The following is a 15,603-nucleotide window of genomic DNA, read 5'->3' as shown; positions in this document are numbered from 1 at the left end:
CGGAGACATAGATCTTGTAAAGTATGCGCTCCTGACCATTCTATATTTAACTTAGTGGTAAGTCGCCCTTGCGTTTCTATTTTCAAATAGTCAAGGTAATAATACGGCTTGTAGACTTAGGGAGTAAAGTAACGAGCTCAACATCCTGATACTGTATTGGCAAGATAACATTATATTCATAATAAGAGCAAAATGGTTTTCATATCTAAAAGTACTTGATAACAAAACGGCATCTGCATCCAAGATTTTAGCCAGTCACGTAAATATCTTCTAACTTGGATAATCGAGATAGACAAAATTCTTTTATACTTTTATAATTTTCACATTTTGACGTGGACGTGGACGTAATATACAATTATTTTGATAATGTGTCTTAGTGTATGTGTCTTTTAGTTAAATTACAGAAAAAAGTTAAGAATTCGTTACCATAAATGGTAACCTAACATCAAGTTTAATTATTCAGTTATGTGTAATTTTATGTTAGTAAAAGGTTATTGTTATTGGTTTAATATTTTTTGTGTTAATAAAAACTTTTCTTTCTTTCTTTCTTTCTTTCGCTAAAATATACCGCGTCTATTAAACTGGTCATAACAGTATACGATTTCGTAATTTCGGATTGTGGGGACATCAATCCTTGTTTGAAACACGTGCGCCGTATGCCCTTGAATAAAGCTGACGCTTGTCTGTTGCTATTTTAAAATCACCACCGCGCAGGGGATGGGGTGATTGCTGGTAGTTCGATTTATAGTCAGGAGAGGCTCTTTATAACACTAAGCTTAAATATAGCTATGATTAGCTACAGCTTTAGGGAATGATTAAAAAATCCAACTAGACAAAGCTCAAATAAATTAATAAATAAATTTTTAAACAAGAGACCAACCTTGGGTTACCGATGAGTTTTTATTCTAAGTAGTTCAGTGGTAGTTCTAAGTAATGCAAGTGACTTCCAAATTTGTATTAAATATTTTTTTAAATACAAACGTAGGGTAATAAATTACCACTTACCTTCTAGTAGTTTAAATTCATTGTTTCTGTTATTTCTATTTATGATATTTCTAAAGTGTATAAAAGTGTGAACTTACTTATGAAACTTACTTACTACAGCCGTAAAACACTACCTACTTTACAGTATTTTTAGTGATTATGGAATGACTTTTGAATACCAAACTTTAAACTAATAATTAATTTGCGAATACCCATTTCTAAACTCGATACTTTGACAAATATAACGTTACAAGTCTCAAATTGAGCAATTTCTTGTATCCTGCATCTGTCACCGAGGTCGAAAAAAACGTCAGAAAAAGCAACCGTCGCTTCGTGTAATTATAGATCTGCTGGTAAAAGTTTTTTAAATCGCTTCGTTTTGAAAGGTTTCTCAACAGTGCTATTTTTACTTATGTTTGCTTAACTTGATTCTTATTTTTTACAGTTAAAAGGTACGCTATATCGCGACATAATATCAGAAATAATTTTTAAGCTATGAAACAAGTATTTTCCTAAAATACATTTAAGATTTTTTTTTATTCATCCATGTAGAATTACAATGAATTATCTAAGAAATACATAGAGATTTAATGGGCGTTGGATGTTAAAGGGATGTTTTTTTTTCTGAAAAAAAGACGAACGTTTCCCCCATTTCCACGCCGCCTAGCGTCGAGTAGCGAACCGCGTGAGCCTCCACATATGAAAACTTTCGGAACGTATCACCATCCCTTTCATGTTACTAACATATCCCAACATGTGAATGAGATCGACATACACGAGTCATTGTATACCCAGTTTCCACTGTGGGAAAACGTACAACAATTCACCTGTCTCTATTTCTACCCTACGTAAGTCTCCTTTAGACAGAGATGAAATGATTTTGAAGTTGCAACTGAAACGCACCTGAAGTGACCCAGACCTATAATATATTAATGTCCGGCCTATTTGTTTGACCAGTCTAATTGTCTTGCATTATCTCTTTGTTTCCAGAAACAATACAGATAAAAAAACACATTTTCTTCAAGATTTTTTTTAATTAAAAAAAAAAAAACTTTATTAAAAAATATTTTGCAGAAATATGATAAATATTAATGACTGTTATAATGATAAACGTTGACTAATCGTATACAAATATAACGAAGAAGAATGTTATATTAAACATGGACTAATAAACTATAATTATAATAAACTATTTAACATAATGCTGGTAGACAAACATTAAAAAAATAATTCAATAATCGAAGGCAAAAGTTCCAAGTTCACGAAGCGAGTTGAGAAACAATTATGAAAAAGTTCTTTTTCGCCGCCCGTTCTCGCGCCAGTTAAGTCTCGACTGACACTCATAAAACTTATTAAAGTCAAGGACCGACCGAGATAAGTTCCTCGTAGCGTCTTAAGTAAAATAACGTGAGGGGAAAAAATGCGCTCGGAAACTTGGAAGAGTGAAAGTGAAAGATCTAGCATCTGTAGAGTTCAACGTGTTGCGTTTTCTTACTTTTTACAAAGGCTTGTTTATATTGAGTCTATTATAATTTTAAATTCCAAACAAAATTAGAAAAAAGTATTAGAAGTATGTGTTTAGAGACAATTTTAACTGACGTTGCTACGAATATGCTACGTGCGTAGCTACCAGCTACGCGTACTAACATGACTTCGCCACGACAAATTTTCCGTCCATAGATTAAAATTATTGTTACTTAATTTGACATTTACACCGTTTTTTTTTCTTCAAATATTTATTATCTTTATTTAACGCTTTTGTTTCTTACTCAAGGTTTTATTCTATTTTTATACTTACGTACAGTTTATAAATTGTAATACTAAGTTTGAAATAAAAACACAGTTTTAAAGCCGTTTGTCTTCATTAATACAACTCTAAAAAGCTCGTACTGACCGCGCGTCGCAGGTCCATTCAATTAAAAATTCCATCTCCTAATCGAGTCATGAAATATGCAGGCAAATATTATCCCTTTTCTTTTGTACGCGTTGCATCTTCGCCCCACCCGCGCACGCACACCGACGCACGGCACTCGTGATCAATGTCTATCCTTTTCGCGCGTTGGGAGGCTGCGTTTGTGGGAGTGTCGCGACGTCTCTGTTCAGTTGCCGAGGCGTCGGCGACCGCGAGTAACCCCTGGCCACTTCGTGCGGACTCGCGCGCGCCGCGTCGCCCTCGGCCAGCGGAGCGAGACGGCGCGAGTCGTGGACACGAGGCCCGAGGCCGGGCGCCCTCGCGCGAAGGGACACAGGACGGCCACAGACGCTCTCGGACAGCGGGCGAGAGCGGGCGGCCGGCCGCGCACCTGCTACACCGCTCCGCACGCGCGACCTACTCGATCTCGATCGCGGTATACGCTACTTCGCGAAATTCATAAACAAAATAGACTATCACTATTTTCGCTTTTCTTTTGTTAAGTTGTTAAAGTTACCTTCTGCTAATGGTTAATTATTTTATTTCGTATTGTTTTTTAAATTATCTATGCAAGATCTGTGACTTTGACTGAAGTGAAGAAGTTAATATATGAAAATTTATTAGTGAAAAAACCGACTTATTAGCTGGAATGCAAGATCGCCACTGAGTGCGCTCAGATTAGATAGAGTGCGAGACGTTCATTCGAGTGTTGATAAGGCCGTTTTATGACCAATACATTTTGGCAAGTAAATATTTGGCCGACGAATGGGACATTCTAAGCAACATGAAGAGGAAAAAGTAGCAGACGGTGTTGTTAAAAAATTAAAACTGTAAAAATGAACGATTTAAAAAGATGACTAAAATTTTGTTATACGTAGCTCGCCGTCGGACTTTCGAGGACAATTCTGTGACATCTCGACCTTTGTTATCAAAATCGTTTTAAAACGGGCCGATAAGCAGCAGCGCCGGCGGCGCGTGTGAACTACTGCCGCGGACAAGGAGCTGTCGCTACTAAGGTTTCCGAGGATAAAGAAGTTGTTGAAGATCCAAAAATAGGTGACCAAATCAAGATGAGAATTAAGATGCCAGCTGTACGCATCGCGCAAGGTTTGTTTATTGTCTTCATTGATGTTTACAAAATAAGTGTGCATCAGATTTTGTTACTTACGATAAAACTAGCATAATTTTAGTACCTTGCTTCTTCGTAGTAGATTAATTTCCACATAAGATGACAAGTTGCTTTTTTAGCTAAAAAAAAAGTAAAAATGAAATTTAAACGGGCACACAGTTATACACAATTGCAGTCAGTAGCTCTGACGAGACTCTATTCAAGTCAGCAACGAGCTACTTAATGTTGTAGCTCTTGAGTCAATATTTACTCGGGACCTTGGTCATCTGTCCAAGAGGGACAGGGATAGTTTTAAAGAGTTACACCGACTACCTCACTTGCTGCTCTAAATTATTCAACAACAAAACATGCAGCACTCGAAAACAACAAAACATTCTTTCTGGCCAGTATTTAAAAAGAATTCTTGTTTTTTTTAATAACACACTGTATGATGTGCCAACTTATTTATACCGCGGTATTTCTAAAATAAAACTGCAATTTTTAAAAATTCAGATTTTTCTATTATGACTTTCCGATAAGATCTTTTGACGTCAATTGTTTTTATAACCACTTAAAAAATTAATAAAAAATAATGTTTTGTCACGTTTTACAAACAATGTACGATTTACATATACCTACTTAGATTCTAAGAACCTCCCTAAGCCTATTCTAAGTTAGCAATGTAACTTAAAAGTTGGCTAAAACATACGTATAGAAATTTTGTCAAATAAATAATGAATGTTACAAAACAAATCACTATTGTAAAGGTATCATTAAGTAGGTACGGACAGAAAATTAAATATATTACTTATTATATCCCACAAGTTACCCCTTAAAAATAGTACGATATTATTTACTTGGAAATATTCATTAATTCTCAACCGAGAATATAATATGTTATTTTCTAAGATAATTACACATTTGCTAACGCTGACTGTAATGGGTCCACCTGTGACCGTAATTACATAAAACCTAATGACTCAAATGTACAGAGGTCAAATGTAATATAGACAATGTTTAAATGAATCATCTAACATGGAAAATAACTTAGCAGTATTAATTATATTTGCACTAAGTGTCCGTTTTGTAGCAAAACACAACACGAACAAACTGTCTTGTTTGTCGTGATATATTGCAGTAAATATTAAAATAAAATGATTTCAAATGTGTATTTTACCAATCCTCTTACTTTTATTTATTCGTTAAAATATATATTTTTTTAAAGCAAAACTTTAGTCAAAATCCAAAGGTCTTCATATTATCTTAACCCTTAAAAATAAAGAAGTGTTAGTAAAAATTATTTTATTTATTACATACTTATTTGTTCCCCAGAAGATTTTTAATGATTAGAAAAACTGTGTTACGGTCTAGATTGAATTCTAGTTTATATTTCTAGCAATAAAAAAAGTTACTAAAATATCTAATTGTCTAAAAGAAGACATAAGTCGTATGCTAATTTTATGGCTATAAAAGTCTGCACGGAGCATGCTGTAGATGTTAGAAATTGTTCATATTAATTAATTTACATTAAAATTCTTATCCCATTGTGTAAAGTTCTCACTGTCCGACGGCTAATATAATTGCACATAATTCATAAACCGTTTCTTGTATACGTTCCCATGCTTTACTTTTGTTTTTAAAAACTATATTTCCTTCATTGGCTAATTTTAAGCTGGCATAATCGTAGCGAGATAAAGACAACTCGCTAGAGAATTAGCCACAGATGACTTGATATATATATTTTTTTTTAAACTAAGGGATATTTTCCTAAAAAGGTCAGTATTTACAGACTGGCAATACCGCTTAAGTTAAAAGACGGTGAATAAGTAAGTGTCTTTTGGTATCTACTTTATTTTAATTTGTTTATTATCCAAAAATATTTGATTCCTTTATTTTACAAGATATTTGCTTATCTCTCAAGAGATTTTTATTTGCATAGTATTTGCATGTGTGTGTGTAGAGGTAAGTCATGCGTGTGCGCCGAATCGAGTGCACAGATTCCTCTTGGCTAGAGAGTTATCGCACACAACGCCAATTAGTCCAAGTTGACCGTCGGCGAGGGGGCACCGCTATTGGTCGGTGGCCAGGTGACGTCACCGACGGCTGCGGCCTCCCGCCCGATTGGCCGACACGCGTCATCTCATCGGTGACACGTTTGTTCTTATTACCGGCGCAGGAGCCTCGAGTAAGGCACTTGCTTTTTGTACGCCCCGAACAAAGCAACCCCCTCTTTTGCGTCTACATTGCTGGTGCGCGTAGGTTTGAAGGAACGGTTTTATTTTTTTTTATTTTGTTTTGTAAATCAATATAGAAGTCATATCGAACAATTTCACCAATTTCTCTCAGTATTTGGTGGTCAACAAATGATTACGAATGACTATGAAATAATCAAAGTAAAAGATATGAAAGGAAATTCTTAACAATGAAAGGTAAAAATGTATCTCAACATAAAGTTAAAAAACATTTTTATTGGGGACAACAAGAAAGCATTAAGACAAGGTGTATCTAATTTAAAATTGGCTACCCGTAAATTTTAAAAAGTAACCCCCAATTACAATTTGCAGAGGACAGAGGGGCTCGGCTTTTTTAACCCTCCTCAAAGGTGTGAATTAGGGAATCATAGAATTACATTATCAGACACGAGTTCTGCCACGTATTCCTAACTTTTGCAAACTTTTAAAAATCCAAGTTAACTTCCCTTCAGTCCGATGCCGCTCACTAAATAATTTATTAAACAACGATTCCTGACTACTGTAGCTCTAATTTTCACTTTAAGGACGTAGAGTGTTTTTGTTTTTTAAAGGCCAATGCAATTCGGATGCTTGTCGTAGACCTGATTGTACTCAGTCAATTCTATAAAAGCTTCCTTATTTTTTTGACCACTTCATATTTCGTATACATTAACTGATAACGAACCCGGAATTATTCTGATTTTTTTTTTTAGAAGAAGTTATCAAGAGTAAATTGATGTTATAATTGCTTGTATTTTGATTAATACCTAATGTAATTTTTTATAAAGGGCGGATATCACATAAAAGGCCGCATGTCAATTTAAAACGTTGACTATGTCGTTCGCCGCTTTGCGATTCAATATGTCTTCATTAAGCGAATATCGAAGCATCGCATTTACAAGCGGAACTTTCAATCTTGATCCTTGGTACAAAGTTACAGCTGCTACTTAGGTCTTGATACTTTGAATCGATTCCGTCTAGGAAAGATCGTTGTCGATCGTCGAAGTACCCACAGAAAATTAATACACGGGATAATTAATAAATGTTTTTATTAATTTTAATTTACTCGTTAATTTTTAACTTTGGTAAGGCAACGTTTGGTTTATCTTAACAGCTGCTATAAAAATTGCTAACGGATACGAAGTTTGAGTAGGTGTAGATAATGGATAAATGGGTAGAAAGGTACGCCATGTATGTAGTGAGAAATAAATATATTTTTATACTAAACCCAAGATCCTTTAGCTATATTATTATAAATTGTGATGAAGAAATTAGAGAAAAAGAATACAAAGAAAGAAGGAACAATGTCTTTAATAAGAGGTAGCCGATATTTAAATGATGGGAATAAAGTTAATTTCGGTATTACGAATAATGATGTGAGCGGTCGTCGGCGTCGGCCACCCGCTCTCTTTGCAACTGGACCGACGGTGGATTTATTTTTCTTAATGTCCACATCCACCGGCATTGTTTTTGTGATCCCAAAGATAAAGATGTGTATGGATTTACATATGTTATGTCAAACGGAGGTCCAGACAAAGTTTAATTTGGATTTATTAGTCCCGCGCTGTTAAGTGATGCAAAACAACGTTGGAGGTAAATGTTTATTTATGACTAACTTGATCAGAAATATAGTTTTTTAATACAAGTTATATTATAAGATGATAATTTAAAATTATTTTCTGTACATAAGCTCATATATAATATAGTTACCTATATAAGATATGTGCATAAAGCACATGGCAATGACCCCGTCCGTGTGGAATTAAAAAAAAATTATAAGTAACTTATGTGTTCTTCCAGACTATGCTCTACATATTTGCCAAATTTCATCAAGATCCATTGAGCCGTTCCGAAGTTCCGTACCTTCAAACAATTACCCATCCATCCATCCATCTAAACATTCGCATTTATAATATTAGTAACATAACAAATCAATAGAAATTTAAAAAAATAGACAATTAAAATATTTGCTGTAGATATTATTAGATTACTTAATATAGATACAGGATTACAGATTGTTGTTGAAGAGAAAAATTGCAAACTTTAAAATCATTAAAACTTAGACAATTTATTGTCTGGAAATAGGATTATTTCTATCAACAACAAAAATCATGCAACAAACAATAAAAGTTGAGACCAAACATGGAACCCTTTCAAGGAATTACACTAATCCAATGGTTTAAGATAAAACTGAATGATAATTGACCAATTCTGTTAAGCTAATCTGTAGCAAAGATCTTTGTTCTCACCTTAGTTGTCCTTTACAAATTTACAATCAATATTTTATGAAGAAACATTTCTGGTTATTCACACACATAGAGCCAATCTTCCAACGAATTAAAATATAACTTGTGCATATCAACAATAACTAATTAATGTATTTACTTATCCTTCTTACCACTTTGAAATAACGCTCCAATGTTAAATGTTAAAAACATTTGTTCCTGTCTTGTTCCGTAATTATAAAAGACCTTTACACTGACCGATGACCGAACATTAAACTCCATTTAGAGGTCTAGTTAAATAGATAAAAGAAAAATACAATGGATTAAAAAGGCGTTCATAACAGGAATTAATTTATTGTGAAGGTACTACGATCAATAGACAGGGAGTGGGTGGACAGATTCTCAAGAGTCCATCTTTGTCAGGCTTTGATACCGATTTGTTAATGTCGAAGAAACGCTAGCGACGATTTAAACTTTGGTAGGTGTACGATCAAGCCTTTAACTCAATAGACATAGTTGTAAAGGTTTCCTTTATCCAAGGTAATGATAAGAAAGATTCTGTGTGGAAATAGGAATTTTTTTAACATCTTCAATAGCTAATGCAATAATGCCGGAACTTTTTCGAGCTAAAAGAAAGACATTTTAACAACTACTAGTAGTAGTAGTAGTTTTAGAAAAATACTCTAAAAATTACAGAAATTAGAACATACATTTAGTAGAACGTAATATAAATACTTAACCACTAAGGTGGTACCGTTGTAGTAAACAGTAAATTTTAAAAATTGGAATGGTAACGTAGTCAAACAAACGCTGCAAAGATTCTTATCTCTAATAACATACAACAGGTTGACAATAGACCCGAATTCGATAGAGGCACCTGAATCTGTGATATTTTCCCATGGTCAAACTTCGATAAACACCTGAACAAAAAATAATCCGACCCGCGTTTGACAAACAATTTTGGTCAAAGGTTTTTTTTGGGCAAAACAGGCTCAGAAGTCCGTCTATGAACATCGATAATACTGTAACAATGGCGAATAGGGTCGAAGTCGCCTGTAGGCTAAATAAGTATTGTGTATCATTATTCGTCATCCTTTCATCGTTTATTAGAAAAGGGTTTACGAGTGTCACTTTCAATTTTTCATTTTTTTTTTCTAGTCTTCAATTATGACAATGCAATTATTTTAGTCGTAGCTTCCGTACTTGGTTTGAAACAAGTAAAAGTATTAATCTTTCACTCTCTTAGAACTTATCTATAAGCTTGTTTTCATGGAGTAGGATTTAAATAGAATTGAAATTTTCAAATCTTAGTAGATTGGGAGAAAGAAAGCACTTTTTTCTAAAAGCAGAACAAAAAACTGCTTATAAACATGAAATTTATAAAACGAAAGAAGTTATCTCACCGCCAAATAGCCAAAATAAAAAAAAAGTTTATAATTTTTTGCATCTCGCATGTTACTTGATAGTCTATACTTTTGATTGACACGAGCAAAGCCGCGTGGTTTTTACCTGTGCTTTTATTTCTGTCATCCTTCATCCCGAAACGTCCGCCGCCTGAATGATCCCCCGTGACCATTGTCCAATGCTTTTGATTCATCGAGATTCCTCGATTTATTTAATTTTTTTCTACATCCATTCGACAAAGAAAAGAAGAGCGAAACGGACAGTAACGCGATTGTGTGTAACGAAATAAAAAAAAACTAATTTTGGGTATTATTTTTCTTATTTATGCTAGGCTAGATTTGGTTCAATTATGACTAATTCAATATTATGACGCGTGAAACGTAACCATTCGTATTACGTGATCGAAATAAAGCGAACTCAAAATAAAATAAATCATAGAGTTAATTGTAATTAGACAGCGCCGACACCAAAAAATAAACACTGGTTGATATCGTAACTTTCATCCCACGTTTTGCTAAGCGAGCTTAAACCGATGTTGCAATGTTTTAAAAGGCTTATTGTTTCGCTTGAAGAGATTAAGTGGGTGTTAAAAATCATAAGGTACAGAGTCAAAGGAGTGAAAGATAGTCTGATGTTCAGTTATGATTTATATTGTGTTTGTTGTATGTTAGCGTATTGTTCGTTGCATCGGTGTTTCCGCGTGGGAGTTCTTTGAGATTTATAGCGCCATGGGCCGAGGTCTGTACCGTTTAATACAATTCGGTACTTCGACTTAATTTTATTTGCTTAATTTTAAATATAATTACATACTTTATAATTAATACAGATCGGGAAAAGGTTTACGGCATTTAAGACTTCGGTGGAATATTATATAGGTAATTGATTTCACTTTCACCACAGATTATTCAGAAATATTGTCGGGTTAAACTACAGGATTTCCCTTTTAAAAACAAAATCATAGCATGTAATTAGTTTTTTCTTTATTGAAATGAAATTTTTCATAATTGATATCGTAAAATAGGTCATAGGTTAGTCTTTGTTACTATCTACAATCATTAGTGTGACACTTCTTATTAAAATAAGTCAAGCATCAGTGGTACTTAAAAAACAAAGAAGACAGACAGATTAAAAAATAGCTAAGAAACGGACGCAGTGAGGTATTAGAATGCAATTGTATGCTGGGAGCTTTCCCATAGCGGGCAGCTCGTGACCGCTCGCCTTGTTAACGCGATGACCCGCCGCCGCCGTAAGATTGTGCACCCACATCCGTCTGAGTGATGACTGTTTAATTGAGGCCATGTGAAATGCTACTGCAAACCAAACATGGCACTTTTTTGCAAGATATTGCCCGTTATACCGTGAGACAATTATACTAATGTTCATATTTGAACTAATATAGATCTTTCCGAAACTAATCTGTCAACTAACGGAGGTTCTCGATTAAAAATGTTAAAACAAACAAATAAAAAATCGTATATTTCTTCTTCTTAGGATCCTGATCAAAACACCAATATGATGACAAACTTATGTTATTCAAAGTAATCTACAGACAAGAGTTGATTTCTAAAGCTTCAATGACTTTACTTCTTACCAGCACATTACATATGCAGTCATGACTAGGTCCCAGTATCATGGCACATTTAATTAAATATAGAAAATTTTATGACAACACGTATGATTAAACGTGACCACAGAGTAGCGAATAACTGTACAGCAGAGGCGAACAGTACAATAAATTTGACGGTGCGGCCGCAAAGATCGGCTTTCTTCCGATCGCGAGATAACCGCCGAGTGACCCGCGTGCGACTCTACCATCGTCCATTGTCTGCGCCGACCGATTCAAACGTCCAACTACCAACTACACTTGAGGTATTGAAAACGAAACTCGCGTCTTATCCATTTATAGCCTTTTCGATTGGCAATTCCTGTAAATTGCTTAGTCAATTGATTCCTTTAAGTCCCATGATTCGCTTGTCACGGTTTTCTCTTAAAATTCTAGAAACATTGAATCGCATTTGGAAAAACCACTTCACAGCTACATTTATGGTGGCTCTGCTTTTAACGGTCAATTTATTTTAGATAACGTTTTGTTTAACCCTGTTTCAATTAATAATTTTTTACAATGACAATACGTATTAATACTTAATATTGTAAAAAATATACACTTGCAGAATAATATTCTAGTAAACAATTCGCATGCATATGTCTTTTAGTTTGACTCTCACGCTGTCAGTTATTTTTTCTTTCAAAGGTGGCATCCAACCCTTTGAGACCTTCATCCGTCAATACACTCGACAAAGGATTCCTTGACCAGAATCGGAACACATTTGTGTGTGTTTTTTTTTGCAAAATTACATATCAAATTTATTTTCTTCTGTACATTTGAATCAACAGTTTAGTTTATAGATCATAAACAAATGAGAAATGATGATTAATAATCACTTTCTAGGACTATAGACAAGTCGATAATAAAAATCCCAGCTTTGCTCGGTTGCGACAGCAACTCAGCTTTCATTAATGCAGAACAAAAAATGTGATTTTTTTTGTTCTGCTTTACTATTTTTATACCTATATTTAAAAACAGAAGTTAAACATTCCTAAAGAATTTGATGGCAATGTTTAAAAGTCCGCCACAGGGACGCATTTGCACTCGAGTGCAGAAAAACCGCAACCATCGTGTTAAGCTACTCCCGCGCATCACGCGTCGCCATTGTCCGTCCGTTCTATAATTACCGGGTCGAGCGGAAGACGCCGCGGCCACCTGTTCCGTTTTCACACGCCCCATCGGCCAGGTAACCTCAACATTCATCAGAAATTTCGGATCATAATCTCGGACAACGGCTCGCGTAACTGTATCCTTTTTTTATATTATCACCTTCTGTTCTCTTGTATCAAATTATATCAGAGGTTTTTTTGTTATCGTTGTTCTTCTGTTATGTTATTCATTTTGTTTACCACATAGAACAGATCGTGGATCAGTGGTCAAACATCAATTTGACTGTCTCCCTAATTTGCGGTATGACAACGTATTACTATAAATTGGATACGTAGTGAACAGTGGTCAAGATCTATTGAAATGTCTACCTAAAAAATTAGTTACTTGAAGCATTTTAAATGATAAAAAAAATCTATTCAGACTTAGTTTGACAAAATTTATCGTAGTCCAGTTGAAGGGTCCAATTACTATTCATATTTATAAATTTGATTTACTTGCATTTGATTGCAAATAACTGGAACCTAATACAGCTAGCGGCAAAAAATAGTATTAATGCTATTTCGGAATCCAACATCACACGCAATTTGTCGTAGCCAACCGTAGTAAAATCGAATTATATATTGTTTATCGCTTCCCCTATTGTTTGCTTGTGCCTACCAGATGTACACTCGATGTCAATCTTCTGTGTTTGTTTACGCAGAAATAGCAAACATTGCGTCTCTTTGGGGTCACTTCGCTCACATTTTGGCTGCTAAATCTGATTGCCCTAACATTATTACGGTTATTAACTAACATGAAATTTCTTTATCGATTTCTGTCCGAATAACGCACATATGAGGTCTCATGTCTTTCAATAGAATAGTTGAGAGAGGATATATTAGTCACGAAGTTGGAAAGGAAACGATTATATGTACTATATTTGACAACCTTTTTTTATGCCTTATGCTTAACAAAGGAATAGATACATTGATTAGGACATATTGCACTTTTTATAGGGCAAAAAATTATTCGCAGAAAGCATTCTCTTGTGTCTTGTCGATTAAAAAATGTTGCTATAATTATGTGGGTTTTCTAAGTTACGTCTTAATTATTTCTAAATTATCAAACATGTTTATTTAAATTATTTTAGTCCACCGGGTTTCCGTAACAGATTCATACGAGTATAATAACTTTTGACACCAATAATTTACGCTAAATATAAAGCGACACAATTATAAGTCATCCATCCATTTATATCTGTACAAAATCATATTCATTCACTAATACCATTTTCGCAGTGACATGCACTTTTTGCTATTCAAATGGGGGACAGTGGATTTTTTTCTGTATGACGCTTTCGCCGCGGCCGCTGCGCCCGGGTAGGTGCTGTACGATTACGCATATTTTTGCTCGCACGTTATTTGGGGTGGCGTGTGTGAAAAAAATGTACTATTATAAATAAAAGGAGCCCAACAAAGGGATGGGAGAGCGATCGGGGTCACTAGGAAACGGCGGTTTTGATACGGGATTTTTTTACCTGGGACTCTGGGGCTGGTTTTTTCTTTCATTAAATTTTCGGGACTCAAACTTTATCGAGCTAGCCAGTCAGTCTGTGTTCATCTGCGAAGATGATCACATGCTTTTTGACCTCAAGGAGTCTCGCGCGAAGTGCCCAGTGGTCTTTGGTACTTCGATGTTCGAGTTCCAGTGTTAATTAGTGTAATTTTATGAACATTATTTTTTGGATTGGACACATAGACACTTTAGTTTTAACATCTTGAAACAATAAAGAAAATGGATTTATCATCAAGGAGTAAGTCAAGATTTTTCGACTCTGGAATCGACTTAAGGCGAAAAGGTATTGCAAGTGAACATATTTGTTTAGAAAAAACATATACTTTATGACTTTACATATAATGTTACATATATCTACAGCCATGTATTCATGTATTTTAGAATTCTATATACTATATACACTGAATGAAAATGTCAGTGATCAAGTTAATTCAGAATAGAGGGTAGCCATAAACGGGGCAATAACCAATGTTCAGGACAAATTGGAAAGTAATAAGGCAGTGAAAATGATATCTTTTCTCGATTCCTATCTATATACGAATCACAACGAAACCAATGTTATTTATATTAACATATAAATGAGTGCGTAAGTGGACGAATGCCGTGTATCATAAGTTTGTGCGAATCAAATTCGCTCGGGGCCATAAATTGACATCATTAATTTCTGTACTCAATGTACCTAATATTCATAGAAATTAGTTATTGAATATTGCAGAAAAAAAAAACGGAAGACGTGTCATTTAATATTTTCATAATTATAACTAATTAATATTAATTTAGCTGGAATAAGCCAAGCCCGATACACTCTAACACTCCTACTACTTCATATCTAAACAAATCATTTTTTAATCTATGAATCATCTGGAAGAAATTCTTCTTTTTCTGTTTTCTTAGATAATAAAACACTTTATCTTTTAAAACTTAGTTTTCCTATTGCAAAAGTATAAAACATTTTTACGAAATTGAACTTAAAAGTCAATACGAACGTAGATGTTTGTGTGAGAAACTTTCTGTCAACTACAAGCTTCGAACGTTCAAAGCAAACTACTTAGCTATGAAACCTCAACACTATATCAACATAGGGGTAATATTTAAAATTATATTTCAGATAGAACTGCATTCCTCGAATGCATTGACCGCAAATTTCTTGCCACAAAAGTCGTAAGTCAAAATAATGACCAGAGAGTAATAGGCCGAGTGAAGTCCACGCTCAGAATACGGTCGTTACTTTAATTCGGGATTGTTGTTTTTTAATAAAAATGCAAATGTAATTTCCATCTTCATAAATTTGCGATAAATAATTGAGGATCGCTATTTAAATTCTATTGCCAATTTAACTTACCATAACATGAAAAAGCTTACCATAGACGTATAACACAATTCGAAAAAGTAAACATTGTTAAATCACCAAATGGCTAATTTTTTACAGATCATTTTAGCCTACATAGGTTTAGTTACGCGTAGCCTAT

At 34.4% G+C, this 15,603-nt stretch overlaps 1 protein-coding gene across 1 annotated transcript in view; it reads left to right on the top strand.

Annotated features, from left to right (window-relative positions):
- The first annotated feature begins 3,260 nt into the window (after window positions 1-3,260).
- The window catches only part of LOC106720056 (B-cell lymphoma/leukemia 11A), a 34,695-nt gene continuing 22,352 nt past the window's right edge, over window positions 3,261-15,603 (top strand). Inside the window, exon 1 of the mRNA XM_014514622.2 lies at window positions 3,261-4,003. Coding sequence (XP_014370108.2) covers window positions 3,967-4,003 — 37 coding nt within the window. The 5' untranslated portion in view covers window positions 3,261-3,966. The remainder of the gene's footprint in view (window positions 4,004-15,603) is intronic.

Source organism: Papilio machaon, chromosome 14 (assembly GCF_912999745.1).
Source record: "Papilio machaon chromosome 14, ilPapMach1.1, whole genome shotgun sequence".
Classification (NCBI taxonomy): domain Eukaryota; kingdom Metazoa; phylum Arthropoda; class Insecta; order Lepidoptera; family Papilionidae; genus Papilio; species Papilio machaon.
Note: the sequence above shows the minus strand (reverse complement) of the source record. Positions and strands in the feature narration are given on the sequence as shown.